Source organism: Myotis lucifugus, unplaced genomic scaffold, assembly GCF_000147115.1.
Source record: "Myotis lucifugus unplaced genomic scaffold, Myoluc2.0 scaffold_206, whole genome shotgun sequence".
NCBI lineage: Eukaryota > Metazoa > Chordata > Mammalia > Chiroptera > Vespertilionidae > Myotis > Myotis lucifugus.
The window spans coordinates 2,065,123-2,080,623 of NW_005871254.1; the positions used below are offsets into that span (position 1 = coordinate 2,065,123).

The 15,501-nt window shown below is 44.5% G+C and overlaps 1 protein-coding gene across 1 annotated transcript in view; it reads left to right on the plus strand.

Annotated features, from left to right (window-relative positions):
* VSTM4 (V-set and transmembrane domain containing 4) overlaps nt 1-15,501 on the plus strand; it is a 99,239-nt gene that overhangs the window by 47,241 nt on the left and 36,497 nt on the right. Inside the window, exon 5 of the mRNA XM_006097568.3 lies at nt 3,465-3,498. Within this exon, the coding sequence (XP_006097630.1) occupies nt 3,465-3,498 (34 nt within the window). The remainder of the gene's footprint in view (nt 1-3,464; nt 3,499-15,501) is intronic.

Below are 15,501 nucleotides of genomic sequence, written 5' to 3' on the forward strand. Positions count from 1 at the left end.
TTTGGCCCCTGGGGCAGTTTTTTCATTAAAGGGACACAGGCCCCCCATTCACCTGGTGGAAGCCTCATAAGCAAGTGCGGGGGAGGTTCGGGGCTCACGGAGCCCCTCTGCTGCCCCTGCTCCCTGGCTTCCTGGGCTCCAGGCTGCTCACCTCGCTGCCGCTGGAGTGGACTCCCGGAGACACAGGCCAGCCAGTGCACCGCATTCCCTAGGGCCCAGCCCTGGCCCCGCCCTCTCCAGCTGTGGCCAATGGCAGCGTCTATCCTGTGACTCAGTTTCTTCACCTGCAGGAGCCCTGCCACCAGCTGCTCAGACTCTCTGAGAACAGTGAGGAGTGGTTACAAGAGGGCTCTGGACTCCTCAGCTCTGCCCTCCCGGGTGCTGGTGCTCAGGCTGCCAGTGCAAAGCTTCGGTGGCCGCCTGCCTCTTCCTGTGGTCTGGCCTCTGTGCACCTTTCCTTCCTCCCATCTTCTTATAAGGACACCGGTTTTGGTGGATTAGGGCCCGTCCTCATGACCTCATTTAACTTTAAAATGTGATTTAACTGTAAAGGCTCTACCTTCAAATACAGTTCTGAGGTACGAGTTATGCAAGTGCATAGCTCAGCCCCTAACACTAGGTGTGCGGCCTTGGGCAAGGTTGTTAACCTCTGTGCCTCAGTCCTGCTGCGACACAGATGTAATGACAAAGTTACTGTGAAGATGTGGGTACAAAGTGTGGTCTCCAACACTTTTGCTCACATCATTCCCAAATCATTTCAACTCTGCACCCTTGAATGTGTTTTGTTGACAAATAAAACTTTTTCATCATAAATATAAATTGTTGCAAAGGTTGTAATTTCCACAGCATCACAAATATTGACATCTTAAAATGAAATGGTTAAATCTCTGTTTTACATCTACATGTCATGAATTTAGTAACTACCTCTGTTGATTTAAAAAGGCTCCATAAATAAGTTTTAGCTTTCAGGAGTTTTATGAGTTTTTTTTCCCCCCCTTGAGCTTTTATTTTCACTCACTTACCTAACAAAACTTTATCCTGCTTTTTAGTACATTTTTGTTTTGAAAATCCTTTATTGATTTCCATATTATACTTCTGTAAAAGAATATGTATAAAAATTTAAATTAAATTTTTTATTTCCTTATTCCATAAGTCTCTAGGTTTTAATTTTTTTCTGGATTAAGTTATCAATATTGCACAATTAGTAATATTTGGAAAGTGACTGTAAAATTAATCAAAACCACATAAATACAAAATTTAGATAAATAATTAATAATCATAAGAAGTAAAATTTTATTAGAAATGGATTTTATTGAAATGGATTTTTACTTTACTTCATATGCCCTTGTATAAATTTGGTTAGTGATAGACTTTAGCATCAATTTTATTCCTGTTTTTAATAGCTGTAAGCTCTGAAGTGCCTCGCTCAATATGAACAGAGGCTGGGGTGGACCGAGTTTTCTGATGCCACTCAATACTCTAAACTGCTTCCCAGTTATAAGTCAAAGTTATGTAGTAATTTATCACGGAAATGACTTTTGATACTCCACCCGCTGACAACTGGCTTAGGTCATCATTCAGTCCTTGTTGAAAGCAAAAGATTGGAAACCTCCCCCCGTGAAAGGTTTAGCGGCCACGCCATTCGTCATTCACCTTCTCAACACTGGCACCAGTATTTCAAATCATCTCTTGTTTGATGCCCACTGGTCTTTACCCCAGGACAGACCTTCATAGTACAAGTCAGGGAGGGTGAGGGTGGGCCTAGATTTTCTGAAGTAGAAAGGGTGATGTGACGGGAGGGAGGAAATGAGTACAGTCTGTCTCAGGCGTGTTTCAGGAGGAAGAATTCTAGGAAACAATATCATGGAAGGTGAGAATCTAGAAATAGATTTCCCTAAAACCGCCCTTCCTAAGACGCCTAGGGCATGCAAACCCCAGGGTATACAAGCCACTGATCCATATAATAAGCTTGGAGTAGTGCCAGGAGTCTATGTTGTGTTCCTTAAATGCTAACTATGACTTTATTACTTCTGTATCTATAAGCTGTCCAGTATATAGTACTGGGATGGAATACCGTAACTGGAATGCAGAGAGAGTTTAGATACATCAGGGGGCTGGGCCAGAGAAGCCTAAAAGAGCCCCTCTAAAGCTGGTCCCATCCTCTTGGTCTGGAACCTGAACTGGTCCCCTGCTTGACAGATACTCCACATGTGCAGCTTAAACAACCTTTTATTTGCTCACAATACTGCAGGTCAGCATTTTAAAGGCCCTCCCTTCAAATATAGTCTCACTCTGAGGTTCGAATTATGTGGGCTTCAGCTTTACTTCTATCTGCGGTGAACCCAGCTATGACACTTGTTTGGGCTGGGGCTCAGCTGAGCACCCAGGTATCAGCAGCTGCAGTCCAGTGGCCCATCAGCAGGGCCTGCTTTGGGGCCTCAGCTGAGATGACATGCATCTGTTCCATGTGGAACCATCTTCTAGTAGGCTAGCTAGGCTTCTTCATGGGGAAGCTGAAGAATCCCTTAGAAGGATGGAGGAGGGAGGGAGAAAGGACAAGGAGGAGGAGGAGGAGAAGGAAGAGGAGGAGGAGGATAGAAGGGGAGGGGAAGGGAGGGGAGAAGGGGGAGGAACGGGGAGAGCGAGTGAGCATGCATGCACAAACCTCAGAGCACAGGGGTCTTTTAGGTCTCTGCTTGGCTACTGTTTCATTGGCCACAGCATGCCTGTGGCCAAGCCCTGAGTCACACATGTAAGAGGGTGTTACACATGAGTGTGGGTAGATACAGGCAGGTGTGATCACTGGGGCCATGGATGCTACCACACAACCCAGGGCCCTGTGGCTGCCCCCGCTTTACTTCTATTTGATGTGAACCCAACTGCGAGCTTGGATTGGATACTTGTTAGGATAACTGCCTAGGTATTCTTATTTGTCCTCTACAACTAGAATCTTGTTTTTCTCAAGGAGACCTACGCGGAGGATATCTTGCTCTAAGACTGTCTTTCCAAGGGTATCTATCCTGTTAGTCCTGGAAGAGCACTGATCAGAGAACAGAAACCCACTCTATAGAAAGGAGAGTCTAAATGGAAACAGGTGGCCTCAAAAAGGCCTTTTCATCGTTAAGGCAGAGCTTAGAAATTGGGTGGTGCTGTTACTCCTGGAACCTCCAGGTTAGAATCCAACTCAACCTAGCAAAATAATCGAATGTTTTGGACTGTGTAATCAGGAAGTCTGGAGTGTGTGGCTTCATATCTGGCTTGTTCCAGGTGTGGAACAGTATCAAGTCACTGGTGTTCATGCTCTGGCTCCACTGTACTCATCCAAAGAGAAGTGTGAAAGCCCTGAGAGGTAGCTGGAACCAACATCTGGTCAACACCTGGGCACATACATCTCCTAATTCCTGGAGTATATATGTCTAAAGTAGCATTTATTTACCATCTTTTATTTCTTTTTCCTTTCACAGTGAGAAAATATTTGGTGAAATGCCCTCAGAACAGGTAAGACTATTTTTGCTTTTACTTTCTTTAGATATTACCAAGAAATTGGTTAAATTTGTATCTTTAGTTAAAGGTCTTCATATCAGTCCACAAATTGGCCTAAAAATGTGTGTCCCACATGCATTTGCATATTTCCAGACTCCATGCTCTGCTATCACCCCCAGAGGATCCAGAAAACAGGTGGTTTCATGCTGCCCGGCACCTGCTCTGGAGGACAGTCCCTCATTTAGAAAGGGGCGGGCAACTAGACTGAACCACTTTGATGCCTTCTTACCATAGGCACTCCTGATCTTTTCCCAACAATGCTTGCTTGTTCTATGCCCCACTCTGCAGAACACAGCCATTAGTAATATATGTGCTAGATGCTAGCTTTTTAGATGGTCGGACAAACCTCATAAGTAACATAATAGTTATAGTAAATATTGCAAACTCATAGTGTTTAAAAATGTGTGACTTTTGATCCAGGCAAAATGGCATAGGTCAATTTGTCCCTGCTCTGCCCTGCTAAGCATTAACATAAACCTTACAAATAATATGAGACACCAAAGGAGGACTCTGAAAGTTGGTTAAAGGAAAATTATGAAAACCAAAGACAAAAGAAAAAAATCTCAAAAGCAACCAGAGAGAAATAATTTATTACCTATTAGACTCTGATAATTAGAAGAACACAAATTTGAATGACAGCATATTTTTCATCTGAATTTGTGGAGGACAGAAAGAAATGGAACCACTTAAAAAAATTTTTTTAAAGTACTGTTAACCACAAACTTGATATCCAGCAAAATTATCCTTTAGGAAATAGGGGAAATAAAAGCATTTTCAGATTAAGGGAAACTAATGAAATCTGTCACTATCAGGCTTACTTTTAAAGAAATTCTTGAAATAAAAGAGGAAATCTTGGTGCATTAGAAAGGAAAAAGGAATAATGGAACATAAAATATGGGTAGGTAAGTAGACTATTTTTCCGAGCTAAGAGAGTTAGGAGATAAGGAAGAAAGAAGAGAAAAAGATAGAAGAGAAAAAAGAAAGAAAGAAAAAAAAAGGAGTGCAAAAATGAAATTGGAAAAAGGGAGGGGAAAAAAGAAGAAGAAGAAAAAAAAAAGTAAGAGAGAAAAGAGAATGAAGTAGAAGAGGGGAAGAGACTATTTATATGAGGAGAAAACTCCTATAGAACCACCACTAATCCCAACAAATTACAGCAACAGATTCCTGGAGATGAATACAAACTACAAACAACCAATAATATCAAGCGACGCAAGGGAAAACAGAAGCACAGATATAACCGGGGTGGGGGCAGAAAAATAAAAAGAATAAGCAGGATAACCTCACAAACAATCCTAAAAAAAAAACAAAAACCCCAATATACTTGACAATCAAGCAAACAACAATAAAACAATAGAGAGAGAAAAGAAGAAAAAAAAATTTGGATAGTGAAGAAAGATAAGGGAAAGGTGTATAAGGATTTAGAACAGGGGATTGGACATAGGATATATAAGTAGGGTGAAATTTTGACAGGGGGTAAAAAGAATAGGGAAAATCTAAAGCTGGAGTAGGGTAAGAGAAACAGGACAACAAAAGGGAAAAAGTGGGGAAGAGGGTTTTAGCACAGAGGCAAAATTGAGGTAGAGAAAAATGTTGCTAAAGGAACGATGAAAATAGAATGGAGAACATTAGTCCCAAAATAAAATAAAGAGAAAATAAAATGACACTTTAAAAAATGGTAAAATGGTAGCAGTAATAATACTAGTTAAAAATAAAAATGTAGTAATTGAAAGGGTAAAATCAGGTGATGAAAAAAAAAGAAATAAAGAAGAAAAAAAGAAAAAAAATGGTTTCTTAGTTAAAAGGTGAAAAAATAATTAAAAAAAATAAAAATGTGCAGTAATGAAGGTGCTTCAGATCTTCTACTCTTCTTTTTGGCACGCCTGGAATTCAGGAGAATGTTGAATTTCCCTCTGATACACTGTTCCTCCGTGTTGTAAGCCACAGTCCTGATTTTAAGGCAGGCCGTATTGGTTCCCCATACTGCCTTTATCTTTCCGTGGGGGGAAGCAGGGCTCGTCTGAGTTCATGTAGTCGCGCTGCTTGAGAGCCATTGCCTCCGGGTTAGTAGCCGATCTCTGGATGCCGGTAACAGCTACTCAAGATGGCGAGGTCTCTCGGCTGAGCCGGTGTCCATGGGGAGGTTTCAGCCTCAATCTCTAACCGTCCCCATTTTCTAGGAGTTCTCTGTCTTTCCTGGCTGCAGACTGTCTCTCAGCTGAATCTCCTCTGCTTATTCGGGCTGTATGTTACCTGTTTCAGCTGCTCGCCCTTATCTGCTCCAGGACAAAGCACCGACACATCCGTCTAAACCTCTGCCATTTTTTTTCTCCTATTTTTCCCTCATAAGTTTTAAAAATAATATTTGATGTTTAAAACAAAAATTATAAAGCCATCTGATACTCAAGAAGTGCATTATGATATTTAAAAGTGGGAAAGGTAAAGTGGCCTAAATAGAAGTAAGGTTTCCATACGTCACTGAAAGTGATAGAACATTGGTGTAAGACAGTGATGGGGAACCTTTTGAGCTCGGTGTGTCAGCATTTTAAAAAACCCTAACTTAACTCTGGTGCCGTGTCACATATAGAAATTTTTTGATATTTGCAACCATAGTAAAACAAAGACTTATATTTTTGATATTTATTTTATATATTTAAATGCCATTTAACAAAGAAAAATCAACCAAAAAATGAGTTCACGTGTCATAGGTTCGCCATCACTGGTATAAGGTGACTTCAATATCCCACTCCTTCATCAAGGTAAGTCTGAAAGAGAACATCAAAGTAGCTGTCCCTAGTCCTGATGTGATCCCCACAGAACCCTTAGAGAAAGACAGCCATTCCAGCAGCCAGCACCAGAGGTGAGCCTCCTTCTCTCACAGCTTTCCTGCTGCTCAGTCCTTATCCCTGGCCTTGCATTGCCTTTTTCCCTAGGGTGCTCATTGTTCCCATGAGCTGGAGTTAATGGCACCCATGTGTTGCATGGTCACAGTTGAGGCAAGCATGTTTCTGGCTGAAGCAACATGCATGTGCAGTAAATGGAGAGTATCCAAAGGATGGAAGTAGATATGCCATGCAAACAGTAATAATAAGAGAGGTTATAGCTAAATTAGTTTAAGATAATAGATAATTCAAGACAAGAAATATTACAAAGGAAGTTTCATAATTATAATAGGTCTAAACATCAGGAAGATGCAGTCATTATAAATCTATATGGACCTAAAAAAGAGCCTCAGATACATGAAGCAAACACAGAAATTTGAAAGATAAAGTAGATGATTCTAGAATAATAGTTTATTCTAATGTTCCATTCTTAATAATTGATAGAATAGCTAGACAGAAAATCAGTAAGGGCGCAGAAGATCAAGCAATTTGACCCCATACATAAGAATGCTCTACCCAATGACTACAGGATAAATTCTTTTCAAGTGTCCTTGGAACGTTCTTCAGAATAGACCAAATGCTAGGCCATTAAACAAAAATTAAGAATTCTTAGGAAAGAATATCATAGAAGGTGCGGGTCTAGAAATAGATTTCCTCAAAACCATCCTTCCTAAGAATGCCTAGGGCAGTGGTCGGCAATCTGAGACTCATGAGCCACATGCGGCTCTTTGGCCCCTTGAGTGTGGCTCTTCCACAAAATACCACGTGCAGGTGTGCACGTACAGTGCAATTGAAACTTCGTGGCCCATGCGCAGAAGTCGGTTTTCGGCCTGGGCGAGTCTATTTTGAAGAAGTGGCGTTAGAAGAAGTGGGAGGTGTCGGTCGGTTGGGCGACGGGAGATGTGTGCACAGGCGGGCCTCGGGATATGCAGTGCGGGGGAGGTGCCAAATATCAACAGTACTTAAACTATATAGGTAGGTTAATAACAATGTACCTACCTATATAGTTTAAGTTTAAAAAAATTGGCTCTCAAAAAAAATTTCAATCGTTGTACTGTTGATACTTGGCTCTGTTGACTAATGAGTTTGCTGACCACTGGCCTAGGATATGCAAACCTCAGAGTATGTAAGAAATCATGCAAGGTTTGTTCTCTGGCAACAGCAGAATTAAATAGAAATTAATGACAGAAAGAGATCTGGGAAATTGCCAAATGTTTTCAAATTTAAAACAACATGTTTCTAAATAATACCTGGGCCAAAAAAGAAATCACTAGAGAAATTAGAAAATATTTTGAATAAATGGAAATGAAAACCCAATATACCAAAACGTATAGGATGCAGTGAAAGCAGTGCTTACAGAAAGCGATTATGGATTTAAATACCTATATTAGATAGGAAGAAAGGTCTCAAATAAGTAACCTAAGCTTTCATCATAAGAAACTAGAAAAAAGTGCAAGTGAAATCCAAAATAAGCAGCATAAAGGATATAATAAAGATTAGAATAGAAATCAGTGAGAACCAAGATGGTGGCATAGTTAAATATGGCTACTCACTGCCTCCCACAACCACATCAAAATTACAACTAAAATACAGAATCACCATCATTCCCAACTGCCTGAAATCTTGCTGAATGGAAGTCCTACAACTAGAGCAGTAAAGAAGAAAGCACATTGAGACTAGTAGAAGGGGGTGAAGATGCGGAACAGGCTGGTCTGACACACGAATGACATTTTTTTTAAAATCAGGAGGGATATCTCCACTGTGGAGGCCTCCTATGAGAAGCAAGGGGTTCCAGCCCCCAAGCCCAGGGTTTCATAGTTGGGAAGAGAAGCCCCTGTAACTTTGGGCTGTAAAAACCAGCAGAGATTGTGGCTTAGTGACACAGAGGCTGCTGGAGACTCAGGAAGTTCCTCTTAAAGTGCCAGAGCACAGACTTACACAGACTCACTGCTTCTGAGCTCCAGCACTGGGCAGTGGCTTTGGGGGATCCAGGGACATATGGGGAGGAACTGGATTGCCTGGCATTGAGGCAGGAACTAGGGGGCAGCTTTCTCCCAAATGGGGGTGCTCACAGGGGTCATTGTTCCTATGCTGGGACTTCCCCCATTGCAGAGCTGACTGGTAGCCATATCTCAGTTTCCATCAAACTGGCTCACACTGTTCATCCACCCTGCTGATCCCCTGAGATCCTGTCCCATCCAATTTGCAGCCCCACCCAAGCTGTTTGCAGTGGCTTTTACATATAAATGGCCTGTCCTGGCTCAGGCTTCAGACTTTCCTAAAATCTCTCAGATAAGCAGCAGCTGGTGTCAATATGCCCTAAACCTATCAATAAGAGGCCCATGCTCCAGCACTAGCACCAGCCTGTCTTGCTTCACAATTTGGCCTCACCAGCGCACTTCCAAGCCCAATACAAGTAGCAGCCATCTGCAGATTGCTCTTTAGCTCCTGCTGGGTGGTCTCAGGCAGTGACTGACTTTGCACCTCCTGGGAGGCCCCAAAGCCAGTGCACCCAGGGGACAGTTTCAGACCATGCCAGATTACAACTCTACACATCCACAAATGACACATTCAAGGGACAGAATCAGTGAGCACCAAAGTCACACTGAAGCAAGTCCTGTTCCGTAGGGGTGTCTCTTGCATAGCAGCTCTTCCACTGTAGTCACAGCTGTTCCTCACAACCAATTGGCCTGGAGGTCAATTCCTCCTAGTGATACCAACAGCAGTCAGGGATCAACTACAACAAGACTGTGCATACAGCCCACACAGGTGTTTACCTAGAGTGCCCAGCTCAGGTGACTGGGGAGGCTGAGCGACAGGGCCCCACAGGACACTTATTACATGAGGCCACTCTACCAATTCCAGGAGACATAAAAACTACTATGGACATAGACACTTCTACCTAATATATAGAAACAAACACAGGGAAGCACAGAAATGCAGAGACAAAGAAACATCTCACAAATGAAAGAACAGAAGAAATCTCCACAAAAAGAACTAAATGAAATGGAAGCAAGCAAACTACTGGATGCAGAGTTCAAAACCATGGTTGCTCATGGTTGATAAGGTTGCTCAAGGATCTTCATGAGAGCTTCAAGGGACTTAGTGAGAATTTCAAAGACATGAAAAAGGTCCAGTCAGAAATTAAGCATACACTGAAATAAGGAATAATTTACAGGGATTCAAATGTAGAGTAGAGGATTCTGAGAATCAAATCAATGATTTTTAACGTGAGAAAGCAAAAAACACTCAATGAGAAGAGCAAAAAGAAAAAAGAATCCAAAAATATGAAAATAGTGTAAGGACCCTCTGGGGCAACTTCAAACGCACCAACATTTCACATTATGGGGGTGGCAGAAGGAGAAGAGAGAGAGAGAAAGATATTGAAAACTATTTGAAGTAATAATGACAGAAAACTTCCCCTACCTGGTGAAATAAATAGACTTATAAGTCCAGAAAGCACAGATAGTCCCAAACAAGAGGAACCCAAAGAGGCTCACACCAAGACACATCATTATTAAAATGCCAAGGGTTAAAGACAAAGAGAGAATCTAAAAAGCAGCAAGAGAAAAGTAGTTAGTTACCTACAAGGGAACACCCATAGGACTATCAGCTGATTTCTCAACAGAAAGTTTGCAGGCCAGAAGGGAGTGGCAAGAAATATTCAAGGTGGTGAATAGCAAGGACCTACAACCAAGATTACTCTACCCAGCAAAGCTATCATTTAGAATTGAAGGTCAGATAAAGAGATTCACAGACAAAAAAAAAAGCCAAAGGAGTTCATCACTACCAAACCAGTATTACATGAAATGTTGAAGAGTATTCTTAAAGAAGAAGAAGGAGAAGAAGCAGCCAATACACACATATTATCAACAATTGAATCTAAAAATAAAAATAAATTAACAAGGAAACTAATGAACAAAATAAACTGATGAATAAAATAGAACCAGAGGTATGGAAACAGTGAACAGACGGATGAATCTCAGAGGGAAGGGGGAGAGGGGGTGGGAAGAAATTAACCAAAGACCTTATATGCATATGCATTACTTATGGACACAGACAATAAGGTGTTGAAAGCCTAGGGCAGTGTGGGAACAGGGTGGAGGGTGCAATGGGGGGAAGTGAGAGGGGTCATCTCTAATACTCTCATCAATTAAGAGAAAAAAAACCACAGAAATCAATGATATGGAAAACACACACACACACATCCTATATAATAAAAGGCTAATATGCAAATAGACCGAATGACAGAACAACCGAACAACTGGTTGCTATGACGTGCACTGACCACCAGGGGGCGTGTGCGAAACATGGCGGACATCAGCTGCGGTGGGATGGTGGAGCAGATGAGCAGGGGTGCCAGACCAAGGCGGGGTGCTGGTTGCTGTCATCGGGGTGAGTCTCTGGTGGTTACTGAAAATTCTTTGCTCCCACGTGCAGCAGTCCCGCCTGGCGTTGCACCTGCTGCTGGCACTGGCCCCGCTTGCACCCACTGCCAGCACCGAAGCTGCCGCTCACACCTGCTGCTGGCACCCAGTGCCAGCCCTGATCACTCGGCACCATCAGTGGGTGCGAGCGGCAGCTGCCGGCCCCAATCACCCCTCAGGATTCGCCACCTCCCCCTGCTCCTGAGGGGAGATTGGGGCCAACAGTTGCCACTTGCACCTGCAGCTGGCACTAGAGCTGCTGCTTGCACCTGCTGCCGGTGCCCGGAGCCAGTCCTGATGGCTCGGCGCCATCAGTGGGTGTAAGCAGCAGCTGCCAGCCCTGATTGCCCTTGAGGGCTTCTCCACCTCCCCCTTCTCCTGAGGGGCAATCGGGGAAGCAGCTGCCGACCCTAATTGCATCATGCCTTCAGCAGGTGCGAGCGGGGCTGGCACCATCAGCACGTGGGAGTGGCTGCAGCGGGAGGGAGGCTTCAGGCAGACAGGTGACTGGGGGCCACAGTGGAAGGGCTGGGTGGGGGCTCAAAGGATGGGCTGAGACCCACCCCTGTGCCTACCACAGCCTTGCGGCTCACAGTTCCTTTCAAGGTGCAAAAATTTGTGCACTGGGCCCCTAGTATAAATATAATGGAAAAAAAAGTTGGTTCTTTGAAAAGTTCAACAGAATTTACAAACCTTAAGTTAGACTATCCATGAAAAAGAGAGAGAGAGAGAGAGAAAGAGAGAGAGAGAGAGAGAGAGAGAGAGAGAGAGAGAGAGAGGAGAGAAAAAACCCCAATTACCAAAATTGGGAAGGAAAACAAATTAGACCCTACAGAAATTTCAAGGCTCATAGGGAAATATTATGAACAAGTTTATTCTAACAGAGTAGACAACATAGGTGAAATGAAAAAATAAATCCTAGAAAGACACAAATTACCAAAACCAATTTAAAAAGAGCTATAATTTGAATAAACCTGTAATAAGTCAAAAAATTGAATTGTTATTGATTTGTTAGCTAAAACTTTCCAACCAAGGGAAGCCCAGACCCACATTTTACTGGTGAAGTATATCAAGTATTACAGAAGAAACGAATGCCAGTCCTTCCCAAACTCCTTCAGAAAACTTGAGAAAGCAGATGGTGTGGGGAAAAATGGATAAAGCACTCTTCACAACTCAATAAGAAGACGGTAAATACAATAAAAAATGGACAAAGATTTGCATAGATATTTTCCTAAAGAATGTATACAAATGACTCACAAGTTTGTGAAAATATGTTCAGTATCATTAGCCATCAGAGAAATGCAAACCAGACCACATGTGATGCCACTACGCACCCCTGCAATGGCTGTCGTAGAAAAGACAGCGGTGTCGAGTCTTGGCAGGGATGGGGAAGGCTGGGACCCTGTGGGCTGCTGGTGGGAATGGTAAGTGGTGTAGCCACTTGAAAAACTGTTTGGTGGTTTCATAAAACAGTAAACATTAACTTACCATATGACCCAGCAATTCCACTCATAGGAGTCTACCCCAAGAGAAAGGAAAGCAAAAGGGCATACATGTCTACAAAAAGGCATACATGCGGTTGTTCATAGCTGCTGTATTCATAGTAACTGAAGCTGTGAAAACCTAAATATATTAATCACTGGTGTATAGGTAAACAAAATTTAGTACATTCATCCAATGAAATGCCATTTGATAAAAAAAAAAAGGAACAGCTGCTGATGTATGCTACAACATGCATGGGCCTCAAAAACATTAAGCTAACTGAGAATTCAAATGCAAAAAATTACATATTGTACGATTCTATTTGTTTAAAATGTCCAGAAAGGTAACTCTGTGGAGACAGAAAGTAGATTAGTAGTTGCTTAGCATTGAAGGTAGGAATAAGGATTAACTGTAAATTACAGGGCACTTTTGGGGGATGACCGAAGGGCCTAAAACTGTATTGTAGTGATGACTGCACAACTTTATAAGTACACTAAAATTATTGAATTGTACACTTATGGTCAGTCAACTTTATGGTAAGTAAATTATACCTCAAGAAAGCTACATGTTTCTTTTTAGAGCATATGCCCCATCGGGCCTCCAGGACGGGCATTGGAGATATGGGGGTGGTGGCTGGGCGGCCAGAGGCTGGAGAGCAGCCTGCAGCGTTCCTGGGGATGCTGAGATCGCTGTCTGGGTTTCCACATTAGCACACGGTGCCAGGGGTCAGGCTGCTCCCCTCCCCTCCCAGGCCCTCTCCTTCACCTGCCCCGTTCTGAGCTGGTGCTGACTGAGGCTGGAAGTACAGGCGAGGGCATCATCCCAGCCTGCAGGTGTTGGGGTTTCATCCCTCCAGCCCGAGAGAGGTCAGGTCTGACCGCAGTCCTTAACTGCTGTCCCCTCGACCAGCTGGTGCCGTCAGCAGGACTGGTTGGGGCCTGAGTTGAGCTCTCCCCGTGGGTCTGCCTTCTGTTGGGCCAGCCCTCAGACCTACCTGCCTCTGGAAAGCCTGCCTGTACTCCACTGCACCCCCGAACCCTGAAGAGGCCAGCCTGCCATTGTCTGTGCAGATTAGATCCTGATTAGAACCTCATGCCAATTGGACTAGATGCAGCCCAGGCCCTTGTCACGGTACCTCACTGGTGACAGTCAGGCTGTGCCTTGGCTGTGTGCTCCCATCCCTGTCCAGCCCGCGGCTCCAGATCCTGGCTCCGAAGGGAGAATGGCAGGGAGCACAGGGCCAGGGCCAGGGGCTGGGAGGGCCCTCAGGAAGGGCCGCATGCTGGCTGGAGCCTGCAGTCGCTGGTGGGCCTTGTCAAGTGCCTGGGCGGGAACCTGAGGCTCTAGAGAAGCGGTTCTCAACCTGTGGGTCGCGACCCCTTTGGCGGTCCAACGACCCTTTCACAGGGGTCGCCTAAGACCATCCTGCATATCAGATATTTACATTACGATTCATAACAGTAGCAACATTACAGTTATGAAGTAGCAACGAAAATAATTTTATGGTTGGGTCACAACATGAGGAACTGTATGTAAAGGGCCAGAAGGTTGAGAACCACTGCTCTAGAGAATTCCATGGCTTGTTGAGAGAAGTCAGCAGAAAGCAAACAAGTCTCATCCTGAGTGTGTCACCCATGAAGTCGGAGGTTGCCCTGACCTTCAGGCCTGGAAGTGCTTTTTCCCACGGCCCAGTGTCCCGGAGCAGAGCCGGCCCAGGCGGACACCGCCTCCCGGGAAACAGCTCTGAGCAGCGGCCTGGGACGTTCTCAGCCGCCCGGCGAAGCAGCTTTAACCAATGCACCACGTGCTGCAGCTGCGATGGGTCCCCACCCACCACACACCAGTGGGCTCAGACGCCTTCCTTCCTGCAGGTCATGTGCAAGCCAGTTGTCGCGAGAATGGACAAGGGCAGGGAAGAGGCAGTTCCCAGCGGGGGCATCTCCTGACCCTTAGTTTGACCTCTTCTTATGGGTTTGAGATGACAAAGTATTTGCAAATGGGGGAAATTACACGATGTTACCTGTGCCAATGGCAGCTACAGCTGAAGTGAGGCAAGCCTTCTGCAGGCTTCCGGTGCGCACTTTCTCACACAGACGGCAGTGACTCTGTTGGGTAAGTCGCAGGACAGCTTCTCTGTGCTTTTGAGCTTAGTTGGAAGCATTCTGCAGTCTTTTCTGAACCACCACATATTTTTAAACATACCCCAGCAATCGAAGTATGGGATCTAATTAATAAATGATTCACTCAGGATCTTAGAATGAAAGCAGACTTAGAGTGTCAGAAAGAATCCAAAGCGATGTGCCCTGCAGGCAGATGTGTAACTCCCCGCTCTATTGGTGTAATACTGAGTAACATAGTGTCACACTCACTCCTCTGAGAGGCATCTGCTGTGGTGGCTCGAGGCTCTGGGGCCGGGCTGCCTGCGCTGAGTCCGGCGCTGCCACTGGTTGCTGTGTGCCTTTGAGCAGTTTGTCTGTTTCTCTGATAAGATGGGAGGATGATGCCCTACCGCCGTGGCCGGCAAACTGCGGCTCGTGAGCCACATGCGGCTCTTTGGTCCCTTGAGTGTGGCTCTTCCTAAGCCTTAGGAGTACCCTAATTAAGTTAATAACAATGTACCTACCTATATAGTTTAAGTTTAAAAAATTTGGCTCTCAAAAGAAATTTCAATCGTTGTACTGTTGATATTTGGCTCTGTTGACTAATGAGTTTGCCGACCACTGGCCTAGCACATAGTGCTGTTGGAAGGATTAAATGAGTTAGTGCCTGGTGAATGGTGAGATCCATGCAGATGGCTCTATTATTATTCAGTCAATACTTATGAGTGAGCCTTCTACACAGGACGCTTGTAAGGCCCGTAGAGCAAGGACGAAATAACACGGCCCATGCCCTTGAGGTCTGTGTCAAAGGGGAGACCCAGAGAGGCAACATCATGGCAGCACCTTGGGAGGCCCACAGAGCTGTCACAGGCACCCAGAGGAGGTGTTCCTAACGGCCTCGGGGTCTGGGGGTGGGAGGGGAGGCTTGCTGGAGGTGAGCTGCGGGCCCAGCATGAGTGTGAGTGTCCCAGGAGAAGAGGACTGGCGCGGGCAGACGCAGAAGCAGGGAGAGAAGCAGAGCAGGGAAAAGTCCGGGCTGGAGGGACGTGTTCCTGGGAGTGAAGAGCCTAG